The sequence below is a fragment of the Lagopus leucura genome, unplaced genomic scaffold, assembly GCF_019238085.1.
Source record: "Lagopus leucura isolate 7727_CA_CO unplaced genomic scaffold, USGS_WTPT01 Super-Scaffold_100038, whole genome shotgun sequence".
In the NCBI taxonomy this organism is placed as follows: Eukaryota; Metazoa; Chordata; class Aves; order Galliformes; family Phasianidae; genus Lagopus; species Lagopus leucura.
In genome coordinates, this window is record NW_024962287.1 from 798048 (window position 1) to 815502 (window position 17455).

At 46.7% G+C, this 17455-nt stretch overlaps 1 protein-coding gene across 2 annotated transcripts in view; it reads right to left on the reverse strand.

Moving 5' to 3' along the window:
* The window catches only part of LOC122186655 (CD2 associated protein), a 63431-nt gene that overhangs the window by 42861 nt on the left and 3115 nt on the right, over window positions 1-17455 (reverse strand). For both annotated transcript variants that reach the window (XM_042883488.1, XM_042883487.1), the window contains exon 2: window positions 2435-2595. In XM_042883488.1, coding sequence (XP_042739422.1) covers window positions 2435-2595 — 161 coding nt within the window. The remainder of the gene's footprint in view (window positions 1-2434; window positions 2596-17455) is intronic.

Consider the following 17455-nt stretch of genomic DNA (forward strand, 5'->3'; position numbering starts at 1 on the left):
CAGAAACACAGAACTGCAAGGGACCTCAGGAGATGCCGAGCCCAAGCCCTGCCAGAGCAGTTCTGCAGCAGGTCGCATGGGAAGGCATCCATCTCAGGCCCTGACTGCTGATGAGTCCACCGCCCCTGGGCAGCCGTCCCAGGCTCTCACAGTAAGGAGGCTCTTCCTTGTGTTTGCATGGAACTTCCTGTGTTCCGCTTTTTCCTCCTTCATAAACATCTAATTGAAAACAAGACAGCGTGTCCAGCTTTGTCCCATTTAAACTATCACGTATTTGTTATATTTCAAAACAGTTCACATAGGAAAAAGCCAGGCAACTCCAGTGAGTAACACATTCAGCATTTTCAGCTTCAAAAGCTAACTTATGCAATCAGCAGAGATTACAATTTACCATCCAAATTCTTCATGGAGAGGTTACACATTGGCCTCCACTCCATTCTCGTGATACACACACACACACACTCTATTTTACATACATATATATAACCAACCAAACAATTGAGCCTTATGATGAGTTCAGGCCAAGTCCCCATGTAATGCATGAGATGACATTCATGCCAGGAATACAGAGATCCTTTCAGAAAAGCATGAAATTCAAGCTAGTCACATTCGTCCCCCTCCTTCTTGTCACACCCCATCCCACAGACCTCAGACATTCTCCATTCCAACTGCATTGCCCTCAGGAGCTGCAGGGTCCCGCTCCATAGGAATCCCAGCTGACACAAAAGCCACCAGCTCACTTCGAGTTTGAACAGCTGATGGGTGAGGTAACCAACAGCCAATTCATTTCTCAAAGGACCTTCCTTGTTTGCAAGGCCGAAGTACAGCTCTGCTCCAGTTGCTTTTCACCTCCTTCCTGCAGCTCACCAACCCTTCATGCACTAACACCACAGTGATTTATATCAAAGTTTGTGAAAGTTCTCCTTGAATTTGGAGAAGAGAAAAACAACATGCAATTAATTTAGTTCTTCACATAAAAGCATGCCAGCTCCAACCCTCTGAACTGTTCAGCAAACTAACCTTGGTGAGCCAAGACCTGGTGTGAACTGCTGTGGGTCTGACACCTTCCTACATGGCACCTATGGGCCAGGCAAGGATGTCACCAGCACAACGGTCATCAAAAAGCACATGAGATAAAAGTAAGTTAGCATTTATACACAGCCCGAGACCTCAAAGGGATTTGGCAATGAGCTAAAACAAGTTACAAGTGTTAGACAAGTGAAAGGCATTCTTGCTCACCTTCCCTTGCTAAGAGACACAAAAGGAACAGCTGGTTAATTCCAATCATTTTTAAAGGTGGGCAATTAATTTTTTCCAGCAATAAAAATGAGTGGTTTCTTTTCTTTTTTTTCATTAAATCAAACAGAAAAATCAATTCTATTGCACACAAGCTTGAAGATGTGATCACAACACCGCACACATTCCCTCTTACAGTTTAGTAACAGTGCATCTTGCTAGGATATGGTCAAAGAACTCCTACTCTGCAAATAATAATTTTACTTCAGAAAGACAAGAATATCTAAATTCTTGTTAATTATACTTCATGGAACACCATGGAAGATATGGATATAACCAAGATATAACCATGGAACACCATGGTTACACCAAGGAAGATATTCTAAAGAAGTAAAAAGTATAAAGAAGGAAGGTATAATCCCAGCAACACTTACATACTTCTCACAATGAGACACCTGGCAGCTCAGCAGACTCCAGATTTCGGCTGTCACACGTGGAACAGCACACCTAGACTATGCAAGCAACTAATAAATAGCTGCATACTCAATACTAGACTTACAAAACTTTCAGAGGAAACAGAAAAGCACAACTGCAAGCATTCTTCACTTAAAACATACATGCACAAATACACAGCAAATGCAAAAGGTGGTACGATTGCACAGCTTCACTGATTCACAATTGCTTTTTAGACTAGGCCCATTCCGTGCCCTTTGCACAGACACAGGGAAGGCTGTGTCAGGAGGGAGCTCCCTCAAACCAAGAGCTGCCATCTGAGCTGAAGCATTCACACAACCGCAGCTCAGCTGACTGAGCCACGACCGTACTTTCCCCACTCTCTTGACCTGATATCTTCCATAGATCCACCTTCCAGGCATAGATTTTTATTTCATTTCAGTTTTTAGGAGTCAATCCATCTCACTAAGGCAGCTCACTGCGCTGCACACAACTGAAGCAGTCGCAAGGAGACAGGATGCAGCACGAAGGTATGGATCAACAGAAATGCCCACGTGAGCAAGAACAGAGAGAAGAGCTTATAAAGCGAAAAGAACTTCCAGAAGCATCCCAAGAGGTCTGAATAAGCTAGAAAGCCTTCAAATCAAAAATTCATCCCCTTAGAAATATAACAGGTGTGTAATGGCACCGGTTCAGAAATAACTAGGCCGCTGTACAGCCACAGCAGCCACTGCACAAAACTCACCTTCACAAAGTTATCTGGGAACATGCCCCGCTTGCCATTCAGCTCCCCTTCCAGCCATCCTTCTTCTTCCAGTTTTTTCACATTCCTGATGATTTCCCCAACTCGGATGGTTAGCTCATCATCATGCACTGCATCATAGTCATACTCCACAATATACTCCACTGGAAGAAAAAAAATGGAACAACTCAGGCACGTGTTAATGTCCTCACAGCAACACTTATTCATGAACTGCTGTGTCCCCACCCATTCCAGAAAGGTAAAAAAGTCACTTGTTAAAGTAAAGCAAAACCAGGAATAGGACATTTTGTGTGTGGAGGGAGGTGATTTTTTGTACTGTAAAAGCTTGAAGAGATCACTGCCCAAAGCCCAGGGCCCAGTCTCAAGACTTAGCAGCTATGAACCCATAGGTGAAGGCCTTTGCTCACTGGCACCCATATCTAAAGGGCACCTCTCTTCAGATGCATCTGGTTTGGTACAATAAGGAATAAGCAAGCAAGCTTTAATTTTGACATAACTAAGTTTCCTCAGAAGAGCCTAGCAATGCATTGGCACACTCACGCACTTGTTGCACAAGACCTTGTGGAGTCGCTTGTATGGAAAGAAGGGCTCATGTGTTGATGAAGAAATCCTGCTCGTGCCAGGACTTCCCACAGACCTGCAAGCAATCAGCTCCCCTCAGCCCAAAGCAGTTTAAGGCCAGGCTGGATGTGGCTGTAGGCAGCCTGGGCTGCTGGTTGGCGACCTGCACACAGCAGGGGTTGGAGCTGATGAGCACTGTGGGCCTTTGCAACCCAGGCTGTTCTGTGATTCTGTGAACCTCCCCTGCTCTGCAGATCACAACATACATGAAGACAAGACCATAAGGGGGTGGAACAACAGACATTTTGAAGAGCTGTACATGTCTTTTATTTGCTTGCTTTCTCCAGATTTGTTATTCATTGATCCATAACAGCATCCAACAATTATTTCACAATTCAGGAATCAAATGGGAGAAAAGCAGTCTTCTGGGGCTTTCCCCCAGCTCCATCAAACCAAGGCACACAGTTCTTGCCCATGAGTAGTCTTTGCCACAAGCACTGCTGCATGCATTCTGAAGCAGAGCCTTCAGCCCTCTGCCTACAGATGAACTCCGAACACCAACAGTAAGAATCACAGCTACAGGATTGCACCAGGGATGCAACAGAAGTGTCAGAATGGCCTATGTGGTCATTCTCAACACAACCACTGATGAAGGAGCCAGCTGAAAATAACCGCGAAAGCAGTTTATTTTTCCCCTCCTCTTTAAGAGAGAATGTTGTCTTTGCCTTGAACAGAAGTCACCACCACAATTATCTGCTTGTGACACAAGCTGTGCAACTCCTCATTTAAGCTACTGCCACGGTGTGAGCTTATTTTTGCCCAACGTTTGCTCTAAGCTTGCTTCAGTATTTATTTTCCCCACAACTGCCTGCAGCAAGCACAGAAATTGTCTTGATTCTGCAGAGCATTTTTCTGCTGCTGAGCGGATGAGATAAAATACTGCTGAATAGACTGGAAATTCTGTCACTGACATCATAAAGACAATCGCCATCCATAGCCTGGACATAAAAATGTCATCTTCCAACCAACCCATTTTGGAAACCCAGACACACAGTGACCTCAGACAGAGCCATGCTACGTACTTCTCTCTGTCACACGAGCAAGCACTGCATTTCAATGCACACAGCACAGGACCCATTTTGTGAAGGTAAATGTGGAAAGCAGAACACGAGATCTGTCACTGTAACCACACAAAGCACCGAGCTGCCAAACACCTGGCCCCCTTCCCACAGCAGACTCTGAAGCAGTAATCATAGCCATGCTGTGTCAACATGAGCTAATTATTTTAAATGCCTCTTTATTTCCTTGGGGAATATTTCTGCATCTGCCCTTGAAACGCACAGCGCATTCATGTTGGTCAGCAGCTGTAAAGCACAGACATGGTCGTGCCAGCAGTCGGAGGAGGTCCTCAAAACCACCCAGACATGCTCTGGGAGACTCCACATTCTGAAGACAAACTGAAGTGAACAAACATCAGCACTTCATTTTTGAAATTCAGGTGCTGAGTTTCCTCTTGTGTTTGGCAATGACACTTAACACCATCCTCCTTTCCGACGTACACAAACAGGATCTAAACTCCATTCCTTTGCCTGGGAAGTGGGAGCGGTCATGGGGAAAGCCAAGATAAACAGGCTGTATGAAGCTTTCATGTGATGACACCAACAAATCTTCTACTCAGTCCTCATGAGCAACATTTGCCAGTTCTGCTTTCCATTAGCAAGCAGTGCCAGGTGTCCACGTGATTCAGACTGCAGCACAAAGGGCAGGGAACCTTTCCACTGCCCAAGCAGTCCAGTCACCGGATGATGTTACCTGCTGAAGGCAATTCCACTTGTATTTTCCCAAACAAAACACTGTTCAACAGTGACAGTAAATGCTTTTAAGTAGTCACAAGTCAATGACAGACACTGCTGTACGGAGTAAATATTGCAGGCAAGGCATAAACCACTCCCTACTCCAAGTACAAATACAAATTCTTCACCCTAGTCCTCTATCAGATCAATTAGAAGCTGTGTTTAGGAAAAAAAAAATCAAAGACAAGTGTTAGACATTAGCTGGCACATGCTTCAAACTAAGAAATGAGGTAAGGAAACAAAATGACAAGCTAAGCCAGATTCATCTCGATTAGAGTATTAGAGAATATATATACATAAAGCGGAGAATGTAAGAAGTGGCAGAACAGAATGAGTAAAGCAGAACTACAGTGAGCATCCAAAAGGTTGAGGGAACTGGGCTCGTTTAGCCTGGAGAAGAGAAGGCTGTGGGATGACCTCATGGTGGCCTTCAGTGCTTGAAGGGAGTGCATAAACAGGAGGGGAACGGCTGTGTGTGAGGGTGGATGGTGATGGGACAAGGGGAATGGCTTTAAAGTGAGACAGGGGAGGTTTGGGTTGGATATGAGGAGGCAGTTTTTCCCCCAGAGGGTGGTGAGGCACTGGCACAGGTTGCCCAAGGAGGCTGTGGATGCCCCATCCCTGCAGGCATCCAAGGCCAGGCTGGATGTGGCTCTGGGCAGCCTGGGCTGCTGGTTGGCGACCTGCACACAGCAGGGGTTGGAGCTGGAGGAGCGCTGTGGGCCTCTGCAACCCAGGCCATGCTGGGATTCTACAATCCTGGCTGCAGGCAAGGGGCTGGAAGCTCTGTTATAGGAGCTCAGTTTAGCCTGAGCCATCCAAGAGCACCTGGGTGATAAGCAGTTAAAATCAACAAAGACATAAAGAAGAAATCTGACAGGAGTACAGGCTAGACAAGCATATGGTGAAATGGACTGCAAACTTTCCCCAAACGCCAGAATCAGAATGTTATCCTCATTGATACAAAGTCCAAGCACAGGCTGCTCACCAGTGTACGCCCCAGCAGTCACTGCCAGGGCAGTACAGCCTCCTGGTGAACGCTCAAAGCCAAACCAGACACAGCCCGCTGCAGCTGGCCCTACTCACAGGATCACAAGGTTGGAAAAGACAAGACCATTCAGTCCAACCCTCCTCCTATCAGCATTACTACCCACCAAGCTACTAAACCGTATCTCATAGCTCCTCATCCAGCTCATACTCCAAGCAGAAGGGCTGGCCGAGGTGAGCAGAGCTTCCAGCTGCGGCCATTCTGGGACTGGTTGAAGCCAAGGTCCTACCTTTGGAGGCAGCTTTCTGTCCTCCAACCAGAGCACCCAGTGTCATCACAGAACCTCCCAGAAGGAGGGCTCTGACCTACTTTTGGTGATGCTGGGGGAGGGGGCACTGATTGAATCGACAGTGCTAAGCAAAAAAAAAAAAACAAGAACACCACACAAACAATTGGAAATCTTTCAGGGAAATACGGGGTCATACTGGGCTTTGTGGTGTGGTCTGTTCAGCTCTTGGTTTCCAGTAAAATGGCAACTTCCCAATAAAGTGCATCTAATATATGAAAACCAGCCAGTGGTGTCATTGCATCCCCCTGGCAGAGGTAAAAGGCTTCCAACTTAACAACACTGCCTCTCTGATAAAACTGCAAGCACTGTTAGCCAATGTGTCCCCCAAGAAAGGCATCCAGTTTCTGCTGGCACAGGTGAACTCTGCACTTCTCTGCAGTGTCAGCACCTCCTTATCAGCACAGCCATCCAACGCCCATCTTCACTGGCTTTAAACTGAGCGAGTCCGCAGCTACACGGGCTTCCCCTTAAGCCACCTATTAGAGAAGCCTTTGGGGGTCCTCTGGGAGTTCTACAAAAATAAGCAAACAGAAAAGAAACAGAAAAGACCAGATAATACACCAAAATTCTAGCCTGCCTTTGTCTTGAGTGGAAATAGCCAAGGGTCACACACCCATCCAGCAAAGAGCACATTTTCACATTCGTGCTATTGCATTTAGGATAGTACGCTGCTGTCGGAATTCAGGGGCCTTTCTGTACGAGCCAGAAAAAAGACAGAAACCAGACAAAATAAACCTCTTGCAAAAGACACCAAACAGCTTACAAAACTAAGCCGAAGTCACCTGTGGGATAACTCAAAACCCCACATATCAACTCCCAGGCTACCCAGGAAGCCTTGAGCAGAGCTGGAGGGCCAGGTCCAGCATCAAGCTGCAGGAAGAGCCTGAGCTGTTTGCTGTGCTCTGGAAGGGTCTCCTCAGGTTGGTTTCAGGTTGGCTCAGCTGGAAAGTCACTTATTGGAAGCTGAGCCCTGGAAAGTTGTCCGGCCTCCAGAAGCAGCGTGCCAGCAGAACTGCAGTTAGGTCATAACAGACAGTTGCTGGATGTCTGAAATAAACCTCATTAATACTCTTACCCTCACTTCCACAGCTTTCACAAAACCCAAAGTTTAGTTTCTTCTAAAACTAAGCTAACGCTTTGGTCAGAATGTCTGAATGCACACAGAGTTAAAAGGAATGCAGCTTTACAGCAGACAAAACTTACACTAGAGACAAAAGATAACAGAAGACAACCCTATCCTTTTCCTATCACACATTTCTTCACAACTATCTCAAAATTGGGTATTAGGTTGAAGGAGAAAGCTCTGCTCTTTCACAACTGCTTTTCCCCAGAACGCCCCTACAGTTTGCAAGATGACCATGAGTTCCAGCTGTTTTAATAGTAATACTGCAGCATACAACTGGACGCTTAAGAAAGGAGTTCAGGAGCCAACGATGAAAATATCCATAAACACTAACCATGCTCGGTGGTTGTAAGTGTGGGCTTTTCCCCCACTTCATACCACAGCATCCTGCCACACTGAGCAGCGATGCTGACCACTGCCTACGTGCTCATATCAAGAGAGCTGGTAGGTCTTCTATCCCCAGCTTCCAAAACCCTGCCTGGCAAGCTCTCCTGTTCAGAGGTGAGCATCTGGTTTTGGACAGCCAAATCCCAGCCACCACTGCACAGCCAGGCTCCCTCCTCTGTGTCCCACAGCTGCTCCCTGAGTCACCCTCCTCTTCATGCAACTGACCCTCAAAGCCCACACTCACCAGTTCCCCAAAGGGACAAGTGGGGTACAGCCGTGGGCTCAGTGTTCCTCACACTGAGGAGGAAAGCACCCAACATTTCCCACTATTGGAGAAACCACCCTGAACACCAACCTTGTGCAACGAAGGAGCTCCTTTCATACTGCAATAAGCATCAGTATGAGAAGCAAACAGATGGAAACACATTGCTCCTTTTCTCCTTTTCACAGGGCCCAAGACAGCTACATCATTCCCAGAGAGAAGAGAAAGAAACCAAAGCTGTACTTCCAAGACATATTAATCATAGAATAACAGAATGGCCAGGGTTCGAAGGGACCTCAAGGATCATGAAGCTCCAATCCCCCACCAAAGGCAAGGCCACCAACCTCCCCATTTCATAGCAGCCCAGGCTGCCCAGGGCCCCATCCAACCTGGCCTTGAACACCTCCAGGGATGGGGTATTCTCACAGGGATGCTGTGATCACACATTCTCTTCCATGCTCACACACATGGGCTCTTCATCCTGCTTTGTGCTGAAGTTCATGAGTGTTGTTCTGATGAATCAGATACAGAAAACAGCCTCAGAAAAACCTGCTTAGTGCCAACTCTGCACAAGTGTGCCTGCCTAAGATGGCTCATGGCAGGGTCAGAGCAGCAATATTGCATCAAAACCAACTTATATTGATATCCAATACTTGAAGGGAGCGTATAAACAGGAGGGGAATGGCTGTTTGTGAGGGTGGATGGTGATGGGACAAGGGGAATGGTTTTAAAGTGAGACAGGGGAGGTTTGGGTTGGATATGAGGAGGAAGTTTTTCCCCCCGAGGGTGGTGAGGCAGTGGCACAGGTTGCCCAAGGAGGCTGTGGATGCCCCATCCCTGCAGGCATTCAAGGCCAGGCTGGATGTGGCTCTGGGCAGCCTGGGCTGCTGGTTGGCGACCTGCACACAGCAGGGGTTGGGACTGGAGGAGCTGTGGGCCTTTGCAACCCAGGCCATTCTAGGACTCTGTGATTACAGGCCCCTTCCAACTCAGGGTATCCTGTGATTACCTTATCCAATAGAAACAAAAATGGCATATTTGTTTCCCCCCATATCCTCCAAGTACTCTGAGCAAGAATCAGCATGCTATCCTCACCTCTCAGTGAAAGAACGTAGCAAGAGAAGATATGAAGCAGGAAGCATTACAGGAAAACCTGTGCTAACTGCAGGTATTTAAGACTATCATGTAGAAACAGAAGAGGTCAAGGTGTTTTATTAGGGAAATTCCCTTAAGCATTAAGTGATGCTTTGTTCTGCTTGCTGCCTCTTTGACTGTCTGAGTAGAGCTCAGTACAGGAAACCAGAGAGGAAATCAGAGCGATGACACCAGCAGAACAGGCTGCAAATGTCTTCACAAGTAAAGCTGAACCGCCACTAATCCAATAAGCAAAGCAACCACGGACCACAAAGGGCCCTGAGAAATGTGCTTGAAAACAAAAACCAAAACCAGAAAACCCCACCACCATTTCCACAAGCCATGACTCAGGTACTGTCCCATATACAGGCTTACGTCTCTTCCTGTTTCGTCCTTTACATTAATTTTATACCACCTGTTTTGGTAAGGCACTCCAAGGTGAGTCACAAAACACCAGCCTACAGCAGCTGCTAAAACGAGGCCGTGTCAAGAAGCTCTGAACAAGGAAATGAACACATCCCATGTAGATCCTGCAGCCCCAGAGCACTACATAAGCACCCATCTACCACAGGCTTAATACTGCATTTCCAGCTTCATTAGCACTTTTCTCGCCCAGACCTGCACCAGATCATCAGCTCACAAAATACATTTGAAGATTCTGTTGCTTATCTGAGCTAGAAATCGTTTTACTAAGTTAGAGAAGAAGAAAAAAGATCTGCATTTGAATTATAAGAAATTAATACGGTTTGAATACAGGCACATTGAAGTTCCCTTCCTACAACATCAGGGCAAGGTGCTGACACTACAAGAGCTGCGGTTTCTCATGCTGACTGTCCTGAGGACTCCTCCAGCCCAAAAGGACTGCATGATCATAGCTCCAGGTTACGAATCCATACATACAGAAACAAGGTCTTTGAAAGCCCTCTGGTCTCAAACCACAAACTCTTCTCACAGTATAAAAAACCACCCAACTGCTTCGATAGATGGCCTACAATTTGGCACATCGCTAATTCAGAATGGCAATTAGGATTTCTGCAAACACGGCAAGAATTTGGCTTTGAAAGGCATTTATGGAAACTTAAAAGCTTCATTCGGATCATGCACAAAGTGTTCCCTTCAGCTTTAAAAACAGGAATGATGCAATTGTCTGAACGGTCCCAGACTGGGATCTTTCAAAAACCACAAAATATGCTTAACATTAAAATAGTGGTAAGTGTTCCTATCTGACTTCATTCTGTCGGGATGGCCCGTACTAATTATTGCGTTAATGAAGTTCATTCACTTAATAGCACGGACATTTCAGTCAATACAATCGAACAGTGGACTGAAAAGCACTGACAGAAATCCTTATGTGATGGATTTTTACAGCAGCCAGTCAAAACCATTAAGGCTCGAGGGCACCCTAAAGCTTCAATTAGGTATTTTTAAAAGAGACTGAATTGCTTCTGTAGCTCAATTATGTTCTAAAATTTAAGAAATCGAGTCCTTTAAAAAACCATTTGTGACATGAATTTAGAGGAGATTTAACCACATCTTATCAAGATTATGACTTAAGCCAGCAAGGCTTGCAACACTTTGAACCTCAGTGGGGAGGAAAAAAGTCTGCAAGGCCCTCTGGAGGTCAGGTACTGCAAACTATTCAAAGCAAGGATGACCTCAAAGTCAGAGCAAGTCACCCGAGGCTCTGACCAGCTCAATCCTGGGAGTCTGCAAGGGATGGAGACAACACAACCACTGCCAGGCAGCCTTTCCAACACAAGCATGGCCTTATCATCTCCAAGCTGGACCAGCTTCTCACATAGTACGCGTACTGTCTGCCTTGCTGTGCTTGAGGCTCTCCAGTTTGTTGACATTCAGGGGGAAAGGAGAGCAAAACTGGAAACAGTATTTCAGATACAGCTTTGTAAGCAGCAGATAACAATCATAGAATCATCCGGACTGGAAAAGACCTTAAAGATTATGAAGTACAACTGCCAGCATGATCTACAAAGCCCCATCACTAAACAAGGTCCTTCAGTGCTGCCACAGGATCATCCCAGCATGGCCTGGGTTCAAAGGCCCACAGCGCTCCTCCAGTTCCAACCCCTGCTGTGTGCAGGTCACCAACCAGCAGCCCAGGCTGCCCAGAGCCACATCCAGCCTGGCCTTGAATGCCTGCAGGGATGGGGCATCCACAGCCTCCTTGGGCAACCTGTGCCAGTGCCTCACCACCCTCTGAGTTAAAATCACAATGAGCCATCACCATTAGCAACAAACTGTCACTCCCACAACCTGCTAGCTGTTCTTCTGAAGCCACCCAATATAAAGACAGGCTGTTCCCTCGAGGTGTTACACATGTGTTTCTGTGGCATTTCAGGAGATTCCTGTCAGCTCACTGCCCCAGGGCTATCACAGCACACCAACTATCCTCTCCAGGCAGAGGTCTGCTCTGCCCTATCATCAGTGCTGCTGATGATGTCCAGTAGCCACCATATCGACCCAAGGAACAGCTGGCATCCCAGCTTCCTTTTACCTTGCAATTTTCCCATCCAGCCCATCCCTCTTTAGCTTGGCAACCAAAATGCGACCTGTGACATCACAAGTCTTGCCTGCGTGTGGTGAAGTTGTCTATCCTTATGGGCTGGTGCTCTCTTCTTCACCTCTGATCAGGAAAAGATGAGTAACTTCAGAACACAAGTGTGCTATTGGTGTGTCTTCTCACTCCCAGTAATTTTCTCCTGCATAACCACATTGTAAAACAAGCCAAAATACTGTCTCAAAAATAAGTACCATGCTTTTTTTTCCCCCTCCCCTCCTACCCTAACTCTCCTGCATTTAAGCTGCTGATTGGCTTAATCATCAGACATGCAGCCTGGACACAGCTACAGCATGTGCCACGTCTTGCATAGCTAACTGATGGTAACACAGAACTTCGGTATTTGAGGAATTCAGGAAGGGAGCAGAGACATCACAGAAGGTTATGAAAAGCCATCTGGGGCACAGGACTGTGGTCACTGCAGGCGGGAGAGAGAGCAACGGAAGCAAAGCTCTCAGAAAGCTAACCATCACTTCTGCCACTCTCAACACGCTTGAGAACAGCACTGGTAATTGACACAGGGCCCTGCAGCACAGACAAGATGCACCTTCACGTCCTCCTCAAGCTTCAAAGGATTTCATCCTTCTGACTCAGCTCCCCCGCATTCTTTCACCAATACCGGTATGCTTTCCATAAGAGCTAAGTCTTCCACATAGTGCATCCACTCTTCCCTATGCTGAAGATCATATTTACTTTCAGAACCATGTGTAAATTGAGTCAGGCATACAAAGCATCGCATTTGCTTTCTGTGAGCAAAACAGCATAGCTTATAATCAACCATGATTAATAAAAATACTTATTCTACTGTTTGCAAGTGCTTTTCCAAAAGATTTGCTGTCTCCTTACTTACCATACAAAATCACAGAGTGGCTTGGGTTGGAAGGGACCTCAAGAATCACAAAGCTCCAAACCCCTGTGCCATGCAGGGCCACCAACCTCCCCATTTCACAGCAGCCCAGGCTGCCCAGGGCCCCATCCAACCTGGCCTTGAACACCTCCAGGGATGGACGGGGCATCACAGCCTCTCTGGGCAGCTGTTCCAGCACCTCACCACTCTCATAGCACACAACTTCCCCCTGACATCCAACCTCCACCTGCCTTCCATACCTGTGACAGCATAGGAACAACACATTAATTTTTATCCCAATGTCTATTTAATAGCCTCAGCCCTGCCACTGCCCTGATTTCAAAACAGCATTTCACTTTACCTGGCTTCAGAGGAGCAGTAACTGGGAACACTGAAGTTCCCAGCAAACAGCCCGTGGCACACTCTCAAGATGATTATCTGAAGTTCTGCAGACACTCCCAGGCAGCTTGTAAACACAGCCAAATAAGTGAAGCTTCATGTCAGAATCTCTACACCGAATAACACTCTATTTAACCACTTAGACCACCAGGCTGGATGTGGCTCTGGGCAGCCTGGGCTGCTGGTTGGCGATCTGCACACAGCAGGGGTTGGGACTGGAGGAGCGCTGTGGGCCTTTGCAACCCAGGCCATGCTGGGATTCTATGATATGACTGTATGATGATAAGGAGTATCAACAGCAATGTAATTTCTTTTAAGTTTTAGGTAGGCTTGCTCTAGTTAATCTTATTAGTCTCCAGTTTATGACACTGCTAAATAAGTCAACTTCCATCAAAGCTTTCAGTGCAGACAAGGGCCTAGGATGGAAGAATACTTTCACAGCTCAAGCTGCTTCCCAAAACACACATGCTGCTGAGGGCAAGAAGAAACAAACCCACAGACATACAAAAAGCATGCGAATAACAAGGACTGGCTGCTCTGCTTTCCCTTTAGAGTCGTCGTTAAGTCAATTAAAAGTACTGTACAAAAATGGATGAAGATGGCACCAAGATTTTTTAAGAAGCATTTTAAAATCAGGAACAAAGGAGCTGTGAGACAATCGCTTTGCTGGATGATGGACACTACTGAAAGCAATTAAGACAGATGCAAGTAATTAAAGATCCAGCTTGAATCAAGTGCAAAGTAACTACAGGCTAAAATGAAACAGGTGGAAATCTCTCCATTCCCTGCCCTAAGATACATTCCCATCCACTCTTGCACAGCAGACAACGATCACACAGTCAGGGTAAGGCCAGTCTGCTTGCTGACAGGATAATAAGCCTAGCAGAGACGTTTACCACATCAAGCAGCTTATCAGCTCACACCACAGCCAAATAAACCACAGCAGCCCGTGCTGGCCAGGGACATCAAGCCCTGTGCAGCAGCAGCCTCCAGTTATCTCTGATGAAACACAGCATGAAACTGCACTCACAGGATGAGTTTCGGTGCAAATCAGACCACATGGAAGTCAAGCCCTAAAACCTTTCATAACTGGAAATGTCACTTCTGAGTTAGGTGATGTGATTCTCCCTTGGTAAGGATTATGATACTGCAGTGGTTTCATTTCTTAGAGTAGCAAACGTGGGAACTTTTCTCATCCAGTCCCAAAAACACATTGCATGGGAGTGACTCAAACCATTCTGACAAGTTAGCTCATTGTTCTGCTTTTGCAGTTTTCTAAATTAATAAATACGTTAAAAAAACAAACAACACAGCTTGGAAATCAAGCCCTATGCACAATTAAGGAAAGCCAGGGCATTTCCAATGAACCCCACAGGAGTAAAGCTGGAAGAACCTTTCCCATCAGGGCATCCCTCCCAGCAGCACTGCTGATGTGCCACAGCCAGCCCTGCCCTGACAGCCTCACCTCGTGCTTCTTCACAGCCCTGAGCTCCCCATCCACTCCTGCAGGGCCAGCCTGGCTGAAAGCAGGAAGGCAGGGAAGTGTCAGATGATTCAGCTCACACAAACAAGCCAAGAGGTCAGTAACTCCCGGCCAGAGCTGAGGCCGAGACCAAGCTTCATATGCAGCCAAAGCCATTTGACTAAGGCTGACCAAAAGGCAAACACTGATGACTTAGAGTCATCTTTAAATGGCCAGGAGAATTTCCAGGAACTCTGGAAAAAGTGTTTGCTTAATTTAAAAAGTAATAAAATCACTAGCAAGTGCAGTGCACAGACACCAAGTGACAGCCACTGAGGTATGGCTGCTGAGGAAACAGAAGGAACGGAGAGACTGCTTGGTGCCGCCTCATTTCCAAGCCATCCGCATTCTTCCCTACTGCCAAACACTGCCAGGTCACAGTGATTGAGGGGCCGTTCAGGAAGCTGTACAAGCATAAGCCATTCAAATAAGACTTTGATAATAGTCTATCTGGTTGAGCCAGCAAAGGTGATAAAAACTGTGAGTTTCTTAAACAGTAATGGCAGATGGGAGCTGGACGTTGAAAGCACTGTGGCACATGAGCTCACAGACAGATCCCTGCCTCGCTCTCCAGGCAGCACTGCTTGGGCCATCAGCTTCTTCTGGAGCAGCTCAGCACAAACGAGTCGCTCAGGTTACAGGAAAACACCACATCCATGTTTTGGAAAATCCTCTGCTCAAGTACTTCTACAAAAACCAACAGAAAACTTGAAAGAGTACCATTTTTCAAATATCAGCTTTCAGAGGGCTTTTTAAGTAATTCATGATATTAAATTCAAAGTTATTCCGCAGAAAGCAATCCTGCCTAATAGCTTGGTTGTCACACCTTGATCATGTTACAGGCAGCACAAAAGCCTATAAGGTGATCTTTTCTTATATCCCATGTGGCCTCACATTATATTCTCTCCAGTGCACACCATTCTGAAGTGGAACGATGGAGCTCCTTGAGCAGACACAGCCCATCACTTCTTCACTCAGATTCTGGCATTAACAGCACTAAGTATTTTAGGGAATGCAGATTACAGAACCACAGCATGGCCTGGGTTGCAAAGGCCCACAGCGCTCCTCCAGTCCCAACCCCTGCTGTGTGCAGGTCGCCAACCAGCAGCCCAGGCTGCCCAGAGCCACATCCAGCCTGGCCTTGAATGCCTGCAGGGATGGGGCATCCACAGCCTCCTTGGGCAACCTGTGCCAGTGCCTCACCACCCTCACAGTGAAACTCTGTTCAAAAACACTGCACAAATGCTTTGCTTTTCCATTTAAGTTTCCTGAGACAGCCACAACTCTGCATATTGCTGGAGCAACTGAACAGCGTCCAGTCCAAAAATAGTTGTTAGTATTAGTCAGTCAAAGTAAATATTTGTGCTGGCATCACAACATTATTGGTCTCACTTATGCCCAGAACCACAGAACAATTGAGGCTGGAGAGGTCACCTGGGTGAACACCCTGCTCAGAGCAAGCTAGCTACAGAATCCAATCTTTGCTGCACTGTCACGTCACATAGCCAGCAATGAGTGCAGAAAGCACCAGCTGAGCAGCCCAGTGTAACAGCCGGGCACTGCTCAAATCATTGCAGCAAGCCAGCCGAGGGCAGCGTGCGAGCAGGTTGATGCTCACAGCAGCACAGGAGCAAAGTTGCATATAACTGCTGCTCAGAAGTAGACAGGAGTCTGCATAGCAACAGACTACACCACCGTGAGGTGGGAGGGAGTTTTTAGATGGCTAGCAGTATGGGAATTTGGAGTAGAAGAGAAAAAGCAAAGGTTATGGAAAGGAACAGAGTCAGGCCATGCTATGACTCCACGATCCCCTCTCAGCCATTAAGTTTCTGCCCAAAATAGCCACACTCCAGATCCACCAGCAAAAACTTTCATTTGCTCACCTTGCCCACTTCCATCCAGGTGGTCCACAGCACGTTAGCACTTGTGCTGCTCTTCTTTCCTAACACATCGCTGCCACGAAACCGGGTTAGGGGCAATGACAGCACACACAGGGAACTGCTTGTGCAGGGGACAGGGGATGTATGGAGAGCAAAGACAAACAACTACAGCGGGCAGAAAGGAACCCACAAGGTAACAGCAACCAGGAGGCAATCAATGCCCAGCTTCTAAGAAATACAAAAACATCAGGCTGTGCGAGCAGCTCTGCAGGAGAAGAAAACAACAAAACCCCAGACAGAAAGGAAGCGCTTCCCCACGCACAGCCCTTCACATGAGATGGGCTCACAGGAAGCGCTGAGCGGCGAGCCCTGTCTGCTCAGCTCCCAGTGGGCGTCCAGCATTGATTCAACCATCAAGCTGCAAAGGATTAAAAAATCCTTAAATTACTAATTGCAAAGAATCACAGAATGGTTTGGGCTGAAAGGGACCTCAAGGCTCATGAAGCTCCAACCCCCCTGTGCCATGCAGGGCCACCAACCTCCCCATTTCATAGCAGCCCAGGCTGCCCAGGGCCCCATCCAACCTGGCCCTGAACACCTCCAGGGATGGACGGGGCATCACAGCCTCTCTGGGCAGCTGTTCCAGCACCTCACCACTCTCAGAGGAAAGAACACACAGCGCAGTGTTGGGTGATGACAGAAAACAGAGACTGCCCAGCTATCTTGTTTCCATGCCCTTCTCCTACATAACACTCGGTGCATCAGCTCTTCAATTCTCAGTTGTTAAAAGCGCCCAGTCTACCTAAAAAAAAACCAAAAAAACAAAAAAACACACCTTCCAGACTATTTTGTTGCAACATTTTTTTGTTGGAGGTGAAGAAGGCAAAAGACTCCCCACAAGTTAAGGCTCAATGAACTTACTTCAGTTTCTGTAGATCCAATATATTCATATTGCATTCATGCTGTTAGCAACAAAGAAGCACATCCAACTTCTGAAAGCATTCCACAGTTACAAAGTTTTCCTACATACTCTTGCAAACGGAAGCAGCACTGATTTTAGGAAGTAAAGCAGGTGGGTTTTTTTTTTTTTTTTTTTTTTTTTTTTTTTTTTTTTTTTTTTTTA